Here is a 13070-nt window from a genome sequence, read left to right as displayed (position 1 = left end):
ATGGCAACATGGTCTCCTTTTAATGTGCTGCAGAATGAGCTGAAATGAACAATGCAACAGATATGAACAACACTTTAAACCTTTATGTTTGTAGTATCTTATACATAGATGAAACATAAAGTGCTTCACAATGAAACATCCCTGCTGACTTTGGGCAGTAGGTGGGGGACACCCTGAACTGGTTGCCAGCCAATTGCAGGGCACACAGAGGTAAACAGCCATTCACGTACCCAATCACACCTAAGGACAATTTATTATGTCCAATGCACCTGTCATGCATTTTTTTGTATTGTGGGAGGAAGCCGAAGTGCACGGACAAAACCCACATGGGTTCGGGCAGAACATGAAAACTCCACACAGATCCAGAGCGAGGTGGATTTGAATTTGGGTCCCTTACAGGCTCAACTATGTGAAGTAGGAATATTTTTCGCATTTTAAAAAAAATGGGACGCACATACACATGCATGGAGATTCCTGGGTGGAGTGGAGGTGTAGGATCTTCACAGATTTCACTTTTCCCAATTTACCGCAAAAATTGAGGAAACACTATGTACCATTTCACATGATATTTCCATAATGTGAAATGATTTACCTACAAGTAAAAAACAAAACCAAAAAAATGTTGCTTTGCAGGCAAATTCTCAGAGTGATTTTTATGAAATGTTACTGTAAAATGACATACATAAAGTAGAGGACCACATGTGCACATTACTAACAAAGTGTTAATATACAACTGCTTTCCTTTAGGAAATCCTGAGTATCTTCATTTCTGCCTCAACTTCTGCTTTTAAAATTTAAAACAACAGAAGGTGTTTATGTTTGGGGAAAAAAGCATGTGGAGCAACATAATCACACATATTGTTTTTGGTACTGACACAGTGTTCTCTCACTCCCGCCCTCCTGAAGCTTACACTCAAACCACCCACCACTAAACCAGACCTGACTGGTTGACGTTTCTCGACGGTGAAGCACTTCCTGTAATGGCCCCTGCCTCGTCTCCTGTCCCCCCTGGAGTGCGCCTGTCTTGGCCCTAGTCGCCCCAGGAGCTTGACAAGATAGATAAAGAGAGCCAGAGAGACCTTTTACAGAAAGGGGAAAAAAATACATTTTCCATCCCTGTTTTATGTTGTAGTTATTTATTTATTTATTTTACACACATAGTCAATACCTTCTCCAAAGATTGGTTATGGTTTATCATTGTTCCTGCGTCACACAGACAGACAAGGTACACTGTATTTCAAAATATTTTTTCTCCTTTAAACTAAAATTTTCTGTCAGAGTTTTCTTTCCCAACTATTGTTTTTAGTGGAGGACTTCGAGCCTGTCAAATGACCTTTTCAAACCTTAATGACATACCAAGATACATGCAGGGATCACCCATTATACAATAATGCAATGCCTATATGCCTATGTATATTATACATTTGCATGTCATATGTTGCAGCTTTTATGTCTGTAGCTTTTTGAAAAATGTCACACTTAAATATACAACATATTCAATACTTGTTTTCAATGCCAGGCGGTGAGTTTTGGACCTGGGGCGTAACTATTATGTACTATTAATTACCATAGAATACATAATACTCACCAGAGATGCTTATTTCTAGAGAAACTCGTGTTTGCTGCTAGCAGAATTTGTGGTTGCCACTGTGAAAATGGTGAAGAAATCCTCTACCCAGTAAAAAAAAAAAAAAAAAAAAAAAAAAAAATGCCTGCCAGGTACAAGAGTTGTATGACTTATGTTGACACTGTCCAGGTTTTCTCTTTCATTTAGGAAAACGTTGCTTTGAAAATGTATTGCCAGTAATGCACAGTCGTGTATGGCCATAGTGTCTGGTTGCTCACTCCCTGCTTCTAGCAATAAACACAGCAGAGTCCTTCTGAACCAATTAGAAGATGCAAAAGTGCTGACGTATACCGCTGCCTTCAGAGAGGGCCCGGAAATTGGAAACTAAAATCGAATTGGTTCAAATTATTAAAAATAATTTTGTTGTTTTAATTGTATAGGGATACAAACCTGTGCCTGAAGGCTCTATTGAATTTCATGCTGATATAGCAATACATCTGATTGGAAAAAATAGGACAATGATGATAACCCACAAACAACTGAAGGAAAGGATGCGCAAGAAACTCACACTAATAAATGAGGAGAAAACAGTGTTGGTAAAAATCATATATATATATATATATATATATATATATATATATATATATATATATATATATATATATATATATATATATATATATATGATTAATATTTTGTTTTTTTATATTTTTATACATATATGTTTTTTCTTAACAAAATTTTTAATGGCACGTAAGTGCTTTTGATTATGTTTAGGCCTTCAAAGATGGCCTTCAAGGCACATCACTTCTTGATTCATGGAATTTATCTCTCTAACTGGCTGGAATTTGGAGGCTATGTACTGTGCTCATTTTAATTTCAGTAGTCATAAGTGTCTGCATTGAACAGAAATTCATTCTTTTTCACTCTTAAGGGTTCAGTATACTTCCACAGGCGTCGACGGCACGTACGTCACAGTAGCAATGTAAGGCTTATTTTGCTCGCTATTATGTCCTTGTAGTTCAGTTATGCACACAGATCCTCAGAGCTGATGGATGTCATCAAACATTTGCCTGACCGATTTTTTACAGTGTCATTTCTAGTGTCAGAGAGTGATGTATTTTGGGGGATACCTAGACGGACAGTAAATGATGCTCATTTGATGTCAAGAATACCAATGCAACATATCCCTCACACAATGGGACAAAGTATGGAAAGGTGGAGGGTTGGCTGTATAACAACCATAATTCAACTGAGATGCGTATCTGGAGAGGGTGAGCCGTGATGGTGCCGGAGTCGCTATGATTAGATTTCCCCTGTGTTGCTATTCTCTCGATGCCCCTGAAGATCTCTTTGTGCCTCTTTTCCCTCGTCATATTTTGTATCTCTCAAAAGCAATTCAACGGGGATGCCGACAGAGAATCAGGGGACTGTGATTCAAAATGCTTTGATCTGTAAGCACAAACAGTGTAAAATATATATTTGTTGCGATAGCCGTATCACAAAATAACTGTCAAAGCACGTTGCTAAAAGCTACTAAAATCTCTCTTTTGCTTGTGCTCTCTGTGTCAATCTCCCAGCCATCCCTTTGCAATATTGATGCTCATATCTGCTCATAGCCTGTGTCTCCATGCTGCGGCACTGGCTAATCAGTTAACCTGATTATGCCGCTGATGGAATTAAATCATTTCAGTAAGTGAAAATAATAATATGAGTAATAGGTGTGGGGGATGGTGCTGTATCCTGTAGCATTTTCTGCAGTGGCCACAAATCAAGTTTTGCTCCCTCTCCGTCCTGTAATATCATGGCTGGCTCAAAGGTGTCAGCGTCAAAGCCACTAGTGTTCACACTGGTTGAATGTATTTAGAAATGCATCAAGGAATTCTGCGATATGCGGTGCCACATTTTTATTCAGTTTTTTTTTTTTACCCTATTCATATTCTTCCTTTTTGCATACTTTCCCCAGAATATTCTCCCCCGGGACTTTCTGGCAAAGAGCATTCCTTAATAAATAAAGTAGCTATTCAAAAATACAGCTTATGCTTACTTGGGTTTCCTTTGCCTGGTATTTACATTTTCTTGATGATCTTCAACATTAAAGCAAGGACATTTTGCAAAAAAAAATAAAGTAAGAATTTGAGAGGAGTGGAGCTCTTTTTCACTGCAGTGCTCTATTATAGCCTGTTACTCGCTGATCATTTGGATGCAAACTTCAGTTCCAAATGCTATTTCTCTTCTGGGTTGTAATTTACAATTACATTCAAGGAAAATCATATTCTGTTTAACACCTTAGTTTTTGGTGTTATATTAGTGCTGTGTTGGGTATTTGTTAAATGTTTACAGCTGCCAAATGTTGACATAATTTGGTACACAAAACACTCAGAAAGCACTCTGAGGTATACGAGTGCAGACAAATTAACTTAAAAAAAAAAAAAAAAAAAAAACAAGACTTATGTATTGTGTGATACTATTTGACTTTGATGCAGTTTTGCTACCATTGAACCACAGGGAAGAGGATTAGTCAGGAAAGTTAAGTGAGTGTAAAGGACAGACCTTTTAAGCAGGCCACATGATAGCATGCTGAATGCAACAGCAGGCATGAATCTGCAGATTATCAGCACTGGCTCAACTATCCAGAGGCTGATTAGAGGCTTTGCACCTGTCACTTGTGTAATCATATTAAATGTTAAAGCAAAATTATAGACAGTTATGAAAGTAAAACTCAGGTGAAGTTGAGACCATTGGAGGGCCTTTGCTTGACCTTAACATATACCATTTGCCGGTAAAGACCAGCATTTCTACTCATGTTGGCTGAAGTCCTTATCAAAGACCTTTTGATGTAGAACCCACCGAAATTTGTATTTCAAAACATGTTGTTTAATTGAATGAAACCTCTCAGCGGGTGGAGGCCCCCGTGACCTGGAGGCTAATGATTTTTGGCCTAAGTGGCAAAGTGTCCTCCTGGTAAAATAAACAATGCCTTGTCATTGATGGATAGAGCACTTCCATTGATTCTATTTGGCCTGTAAAGATCCGTCATCACAAAAAGTGCAGATCAGAGAAGTAATACAATCAGTAGACTGTTATGCTAGAGCGGGCCTATGGGAATAGCTAGGATAGCATCAGCGTATGGTATTGGCTGCTTCTTCCCTTCACAGTCAGGCTGGATAACCCTGAAGTAGCACTCCCTCGATGAGTGATCTGTTTATTTTTGCATGGCTGCCTTTATCGACAGAGCCTGGTAAGCTTGAGAGGAAAGATGCTATCTAAGTGTATTCCTGGGGATGTAACAACAAGCGTTCAGGAAAAGCTGCCCAAAGTGCATCAGGTCAGAGCAGCTGTAAAGATGAAATAATATTCTCCTGGTTTACTGCTGTTTCGGGAGACTTGTTTGCTCACCTTTTCTTGCCCAGTGCTAGAACTAATTCGCTCTGTCACAAGCCTGATTTTGTAAGTGCCAAATCCTCTACTTCAATGAATGTTTTAGCTACAGGTTGCCCTAACTCCGATTTACAGTTCTCATATGGTGGTTTGGTGACCACCAGGCCTCTTGAGCCTCCTATATATAAGACGGTAGACACGGGGAAAAGCCCAGACCAGTGCAATAATCCTTTTCTGACGGACAGACTGAGCTAGGGAGGAATAAAAGTGCAGCACCATTATGGCATGTTTAACATAGATCATTGATGACATACAGAAGAGGGATTTTGTGAGAACATATTACACTCTCATGTCCTGAAGTTTCAGATGGGAAATGTAGTTTGCAATTGCCTTTCTAAGCTTCAGGGCGACTCGATATAAAAAGATTATACAGCGGTGATCATTAATAATCAATGGAGAGGATACAGCGCTAGAGCCTAAAACGGTGTAAATGCCTGTATGTTTTTGAACCCAGCAGTGAAATATTCATCATCCTCTGCTGATGCCAGCTTTAGTTGAAGGTAACCAAATCGGCCATCATTGTGACTCAGCCTTCTTTTATCTATCTTTTATATTTGAAGGTTCTACTCTTTTTTATGTTATTGACAAGTGAATACGCCTTTACTCCAGTACTGACTCAAAGTTATGATTCATAGTGCATTTTTTGTGTGATCCGTGTTTGCATTTACTGATTAATAACAAATAATAGACCCAATCGTTCATGTCTGCTGAGAACCACAAAATCAACCAAGATTAACCAAAGCATCACTTTTTAGGCAACAAGAGTAATAAAAATATTTGTGCCCCGTTTTACACAGTTTTGCACAGTTACTCCTTGGCTCAGCAAGTTCTAGTTCATTTTGATGCATGCAAAAGTAGCTACTAAAAGGTACTACTAGGCTAGGGTGACCAGACGTTGAGTGAAATTTACTTGCTGGTCACTCGTTGATTGAACAGATTTGTCATGGCCTTGTCATTATAATATCTAAGGATGTACAATGAAATACTGTATTAAAAGTGTATCAAAAGCGTCAGCATAGCATTTCTGGAGACCTCCTTTGCAAACAAATTGGATGGGTCTGAAGATGACTACTCGTGGAAGCGTTATATCCATACATTGAGATGGGAGGAGCTATTTGGCATGTCAGATAGTGATGATAACTTTTAGACAAATTAATATTTAGTTGTGTCAAAAAACAATGCATTGAAACTTCAAATCATTTAATTGCTGCGGCATCATTTTAAGCATTTGTGTCTATGCGCATGCGTAGATTGCCTTACAGTATTCTCTCATTTCTATTACTGATGGGTCTAGAATACACCCATTAATGCAACACATGTCACTAAAATTGTATATATTACTAAAGATTTAGGAATGGCTCTGAATGTAAATTCATTTTTATAACCCACACCATGTGTTTTAATTGGATAGCCATAATCAATTTAACCACTAAAATTGAGGGTAGACTTATAACCGTGTTTATGTAAAATTCACCCATATTTTTGTAAAATTCACCCTGCAGTAAAAAAGGAGGGGTCAATTTATAAACGAAGTTGACTTATACTCAGAGAAATATGGTACAGTATATACTTAAACAGTGTACCCCGATCTGTGGGCTGAAAAAGCAGCATTACAGACTAGTTTTAAGAATTGAAGAAAAAAAAAAAAAATCCTATTATCATCTTGTGCACTTGACATCCAGACATGCATATTCACTAAACGTGTCCTCTTTGTGCACTCGTCACAGTACTAAGCAAGCACAGTTAGAGCAGAGGACTACTTTATGTTTCAGGAAGTACTTCAAGGCCTCAATGTCTTGCTCAAGGACACCACAGGTGTGAGTCTGTGGGATGCTTAGGTGGATTGTCCATAACTTGAGCCAGCTTGAGTCCCAAATGGGTTGTCAATGATTCTGCCACTTGCCCTAGAGTTTACCTAATTTTTCAGCTGTAATCAATCTTACTGTCCCTCTTTACCTCCAGTTTAGTGCTCCCTGGTTTTAGATCCTACCATGATGTATGTAGTGTGAAAATGAGGTAATTGGCTCTTTAAATGGGCAGTGACCTATGTATCACTGGCCAATTTCTTAGTCAGTCATTCTCAGTTGTGATGTAGCCTTGAGCTTCTGATGCATATTGCATCTCAAGGCACTTTACCCCGCAGCTCTCATAATCCAGGAATGAGTCACCACTTTGGATCCAGTCAGGGTAGAGGTCAGGCGTTTTGACCCATGGGACTAATTGTCCCAGCGTGACAGCAAAAGGAGGACAATGACCATGGAGAACACTACACTCTCTCATCCATTAATAGTGAAGTAATTGCTCAATCATGCATGATTATCGGCTGCAGGGGTACCTCAAAGACAAAAAAAAAAAAAAAAAAACATCCTGCCGAGTGGTATGGCTCATAAATGAACGAGGGAAGTGTGAGGACTCGTCAAATTGAATTGGGATGTTGAAGGCTAGGAATTAAAAAAAAAAAAAAAATGAATTTATGACCTTTCAAGTAACTTGAATTGTCATTTAAGTCACCGTTTTCACTGTTTAGCTAAGCTTTTCTTCATGTTTTAAAAACACTGTAAATATTTGTCAAAGGACATGTTCTCAATGTCGCAAAGACAGCAATGTTTCTTGCAAAAATACACATGCAAACATGTGATGATAATCTACCTTTTTATTATACAGAGGATCTACTCCCTGCTGGCTTCCCTAACATTGACATGGGCCCTCAGTTGAAAGTAGTGGAGCGCACTCGGACAGCAACGATGCTCTGCGCCGCAAGTGGCAACCCTGACCCAGAAATTACCTGGTATAAGGACTTTCTGCCCATTGACCCCAGTGCAAGCAATGGACGAATCAAACAACTACGATCAGGTAAGAAAAAGCAAACCATTTTTATGCTAATAAACTTATAGCCAACATAATCTTTTTTTTTTCTTTTTCTAAAGTTATTTCAACAATAGCCTCAATTGTTGTCTATTGCTTTCAAAATACTTTTGGTGATGCTTTTACTGTATTAAATAGACTTTTGACAGTGCACACAATGTTTTGAAAGGCACAATATGCTAAAAAATGAATGAGGTAAAATAAATAAATAAAAAACTACCTCAGAAGTACATTATGTCATAGTCAGTGAAATCACATTGAAGTTGCACTGGCACAACTCACTGGTGGATATGTTTGTGTCTTGTTTCTATTGATTATACCCCACTGAGAGGCCCACTAAAGCATAGTCTAATTATATAGCTAATTAAGTGCAGACTCTGAAGTGGCCGTGGGCAACAAGGGGTAGATATTTTACATCGATAATTTGTCACCATTGGAAAAATCCAATGACTTATATTTGATCTGTTCCTGCGAATGTAAATCCGTGCAAACTCAACTAAATTGTCGCTCATGTATGTTATACTCAGAATAATGATTAACTCATTATATATTCCCACCCATGTAAAATAGATTGACAGCTTCCAAACATGATTTTTATTTTGGATAATACACATATTTACACTTCTAATGGCCATTTTAAAAATTCTAAATGGTCTGCATGAGGTGCAGGAATATGTTTAGTGAATATTATATTTTTAGGTCAGGTGAATCAATTGATACACAGAATAAGATAATGTAGCTTCAAAGCTTGATAGAGGGATTTTACAATCTAGTGAAAAAGGAGTTTCAAATATGGCCTCATTTTTTTTCGTCCACACATTTCTCTTTAGATGTTTAACCAGATTACGAAATTAAGTTTCAATACAGATGCATTGTTTCTTCATTACTGTGTATTTAGCATTAACTTAAAAAGTTGTATTGATAACAATTAGCTCTCATTAAAAAACCCACAATATTAATAATCAATAAGCAAGCTTTTATGATTTCAAATTGTAAAGTGTGTACTGTAGTATGGACGTGTGCTCATTAGCTATTATCAAAGCCTTTGGGGAATTTCTGCAAGTCTTGGTGAGTACAACCATGAATAGGTTCCATTATATTTTTCAAAGGAATTTCATATTTGTGTCTAGTTTTTCTACAGATTTACATCGGCAAGGTTTCTTTTACAGTTAATGTCAGGCAGATATATCATTTTGAAAAGATAAACTGGATGGCTGCACATGTATATACACATAATTATATTCTAATAGGAAACGTTTAAAATGAGAAATGTCAATTAGCATACAGTAATTGTTTACGATTCTCTTCATGTTTAAACCACTGTCAGTGATTATGCTTGCTATCAAATGAAACTTATGTTACCATTTTTTTGTGATCCTCCTTCAATAGCATTTGTGTGTCCTGTCTAATTGAAGGATGAATTCTATGTGCTTTGTCTATAATTGTGTATGAAACTGACACATCACAATGAATGCACATCACAGAGTATTCAACACATTCAATCTAACACCAAAGTATCAACTAAAGCCCAAAGGTCTTCTAAAATACAACTTAAAATGTTAAAAGCCACTATTCCAAGACACCAAAAATAGTTCTGATCAAAGTTTAAATAGAATGGTAATTAGGTCATTATCATTTTGAACTTTTAAAATGCTAATATATAAGAAAACATGTTTGAAGTTAGACACTTCCCAAGATGAAACATCTGTACTTTAATTCTTAAGTAGCACCTCAAACCTTACCCTAAAATCAACTATGTTGTTCTTCCTCTTTCCTCTATTTACTTTCATCTTGCTTTGTGATTTGCAGAAACCTTTGGTAAGTCTTCATCTGAGTCAAACAAGCCCACTCATTCTCCTACAAGCAGATGGCATACTGTATTTAAACTCTTTTCCAATATGCATGCATCCCTTGCGCCACCCTCTTTCCCTAATCCTTTTCCTCCACTTGTTCAGTTATTTTTACCACTGCCAGCTTTAAGCAATAATGGGATGGTTATTCAAATCATCTTGAGCCTGTCAAATCGCTTATTCCTTAGTTAGTTGTACTACTACTACTAGCACTATATCAAGCTTGAGTTTATTAATGGTTTGAGAAAAGCTGTGGCTGATTTACTTTTGCTGATCACTTGACTCATATTGACTAAAAACACATTGGTGTTGTTAGCCCTTATTAATACAGATACACGTGGTGAATTTTGGATTCTGAAGATAGCCATTATACGATGATACGTTACAAACATCTTCACTACATTTTTGCGCCAAAAGTAAGAGAATATCAAGCAGGTACTGATAAAGGTTGAAATATCATGAGTACTTTCCAGAGGAAGGCCAATAAATTATTTCTTTGAGAGTATTTGCTTTCACTCATAAAATTAGCCAAGAGCATTGGACTAGTAATGCCCATAGTGTTTAAAAAGTATGTGTCTAGGGGCCAAAATTGTCCCTTCGCTTAAAAAAGCAAGCCTATTGTACGTACAGTAATGTTAGATTTTGTAGAATTATTTTGCCGAACTCCTCGTTGCTGACTCAGTAGCTAGGTATAATGTTTGTTGATGAGAAAAAGGGCTGCGTTTTTACAGTAAGATTCCTTGGCTGATGCCTTCCTATGTTCTCAGCTTTGAGCCTTCCTTGGCAAATATTTTCATGAGCGTTTTGTACAACCTGAGTAAGTGATTTGCCATCATTATTTGGATGTAGGATCACAAAACTGAAAAAGTCACAGAAAATACTAACACAAGCCTACAAACACACTCACTGACAAATCTGAATGTATCAAACTGGATTGATGCAATTAAAAAAAAAAAAAAAATTCTCAAGTTCCAAGCCATGCTGTAATGTCAGGCCAGTGATATTTTTGCATAGTTTTCCCAAGGACCTCCTCCAGTTTTATGAAGGGGGCTTGACATTTTGCTGAATGTACTTTGGTGGCAAACGTCTTCCTGGCATTGTCCAATTAAATGCCTTAAAGCTCCAAAACATCTCCATACCTCGCCAGTCTTAATTGGAAGAAATTGGAGACCTCATCCTTTTTACGTGATCCTCTCCGTTTTAGTAATGTTCCTGTTTATTATTCCTGCTCGCTTCTTTTATTGAAAATAATGCGATAACTATCTCAGTTAACCTGAGCTGCTGTTAGCTGCAATAGAAACTGGCTGCTAATAGCCAACTGTCATCTGCTTTCTAGCTCATTTTGTTACGGTTATTATTGTAAGTAAGAATACAGCCAATAAAAAAATGTGCTTCTGTGCATCAAAACTTGGCTCATCTGGCTGCCAGATAAATCTTCATTGAATACTCATACGTACTTTAGGCTTCATTTTTTGATTAAAAAAAAACAAAACAAAAAAAAAAGTGTGTCTTATATTTGGCGAATTAGGGTATTGTTTGAAAGGAAGTTCACTGTCCCATATGTTAAAAGCCTGTGCTAAATCATTTTTGGATTTGGGGATAGGACACACAATGAGCTGTCAATTCAAGTTAGACAAGTTTGACACATGAGACATTCAATCGTCCAGGTATACAAATGTAGAATTCGGGCCAACTTGCACTTGGATTGGAACCTTGCATTATACTGTATTTGTCAAACATCTAAAGGGCTGTTTAACAAACATCTGGGGTGATCAGAGGAGTAAAAAGTGCCACAGCTGATAATTTAGTCGCTTATTGAGGTGTACAGTATTTAGGTCATAGTCAATGAAAGCCGATCAACCTCTTGTTGACGAAAGCTTGGAAAGGGGCAGGCTCACAGCCATCAAGCTATACGCCTATTATACAGGTGGATTAGTAGCTGTGTGGTTAGATTTTTTTTTTTTTTTTTTTAATCCCTGTATTTTTTAAATTAAGCCAAAATAAATCCCTTTGACCAATAGCATAGCGATTCCTCACTGCTTTTAAACCAAAGTGCCTTTAACTTTCAATTATTGAACCAGTTTATTTTCTCCTATATCATCCCCTTTTGCCGCAAGTTTTAAGTAGGCCTTTGTGTGATTGTCATCCCTTCTACAAACCTGCTTTATTAACCACATAACCTTAACCCAACCTTTTCCTAACACTATCCTTACCTCACCCAACCTTTAACTAGTAACATCCTTAACTTCCTGACTAAAAATTCATACTTTGCTGAAGTAAAATAAGTCAACCTCTTCCTGCAGCCTCTAATAAAATGCTAACACCATAACAATATAACCTCAGAGGGGCCCTATTGTCCTGTCTTGTGATTAACCTTGTGTCTTATAAATTGGTCTTAAATCTAAATAATTTTCATCATGCCGATGTTTACAGTTTTTCCTGTTTATTACGATGACTTTTGGATATGAGTGTGCAGTATATATACATAAAATATATACGCATGTGTGCAGTGAACCCCTACTGATCGCGAAGGGTTGGTTCTACACCAATCCGTAATAGACGATTCATTCATCATTTTTTTTAATAAAAAAAAAATCATGAATTTTAACACTTGTACTCGCTTTAAAAAGATAACAAATTACCTTTTACATTTTTATGAAATTTCATTAATTATTTCCTAAAGCTTGTTATTGCTCTCACTCGCACGTCCCCAAATAAGAGGCAAAGTGTACTTAGTTAAAACTCTTTGTTTGACTCCTAATGAAAGTTTCTCAAAAACTGAGACCTAAAACAAATAATTAAACATTGGAGATTCAAACAGCAAAATGCTCAACTCAAACCATGCAATTTTGTCTGACAAAATCTTAATACCAATAGTGTGTAATTTGAAACACTACAGAAGGTCAAATAATTGGCAAAAATGTTGAAAACCTCCCAAAAATGGGAAACCTTCAAACAACTGCTTGCTACTTTAGCATTCACAGAGTAGCAATTCATACAATTGTAGCCTCAAGGTAGATGTTGTCACTACTTTGTAAGAAACACAAACTTAAAAATAGTAAAACATACAATTGTATAATGTGTATTCTTGTTCTGAGTTACAGAGCATCTTAGTGCTACCTCAGTCATCAAATCATACTGATGTTTTGATTGATGTAGTGATAGATGTTGCACAATTCCAGAGACAAACTTTGGTAAACTGTAAAAACCAGTAAAATGATCGCTTAGAATTCTGTGATCATGATGAACTGTAATATGATGGGGAACACTGTGTACAGTATATACTGTGTATATATACACGCATTTAAACACATCACAAACCAGGTAGACCCTAGACTTGAACTAAG

At 37.0% G+C, this 13070-nt stretch overlaps 1 protein-coding gene across 6 annotated transcripts in view; it reads left to right on the top strand.

Annotated features, from left to right (window-relative positions):
- Window positions 1–13070, top strand: part of ptprsa (protein tyrosine phosphatase receptor type Sa) — a 216680-nt gene that overhangs the window by 119091 nt on the left and 84519 nt on the right. For all 6 annotated transcript variants that reach the window (XM_088426524.1, XM_088426528.1, XM_088426526.1 and 3 more), the window contains exon 6: window positions 7673–7861. In XM_088426524.1, coding sequence (XP_088282650.1) covers window positions 7673–7861 — 189 coding nt within the window. The remainder of the gene's footprint in view (window positions 1–7672; window positions 7862–13070) is intronic.

This window comes from Hippichthys cyanospilos, chromosome 10 (assembly GCF_059441005.1).
Source record: "Hippichthys cyanospilos isolate Australia breed blue-spotted pipefish chromosome 10, RoL_Hcya_1.0, whole genome shotgun sequence".
In the NCBI taxonomy this organism is placed as follows: Eukaryota; Metazoa; Chordata; class Actinopteri; order Syngnathiformes; family Syngnathidae; genus Hippichthys; species Hippichthys cyanospilos.
Note: the sequence above shows the minus strand (reverse complement) of the source record. Positions and strands in the feature narration are given on the sequence as shown.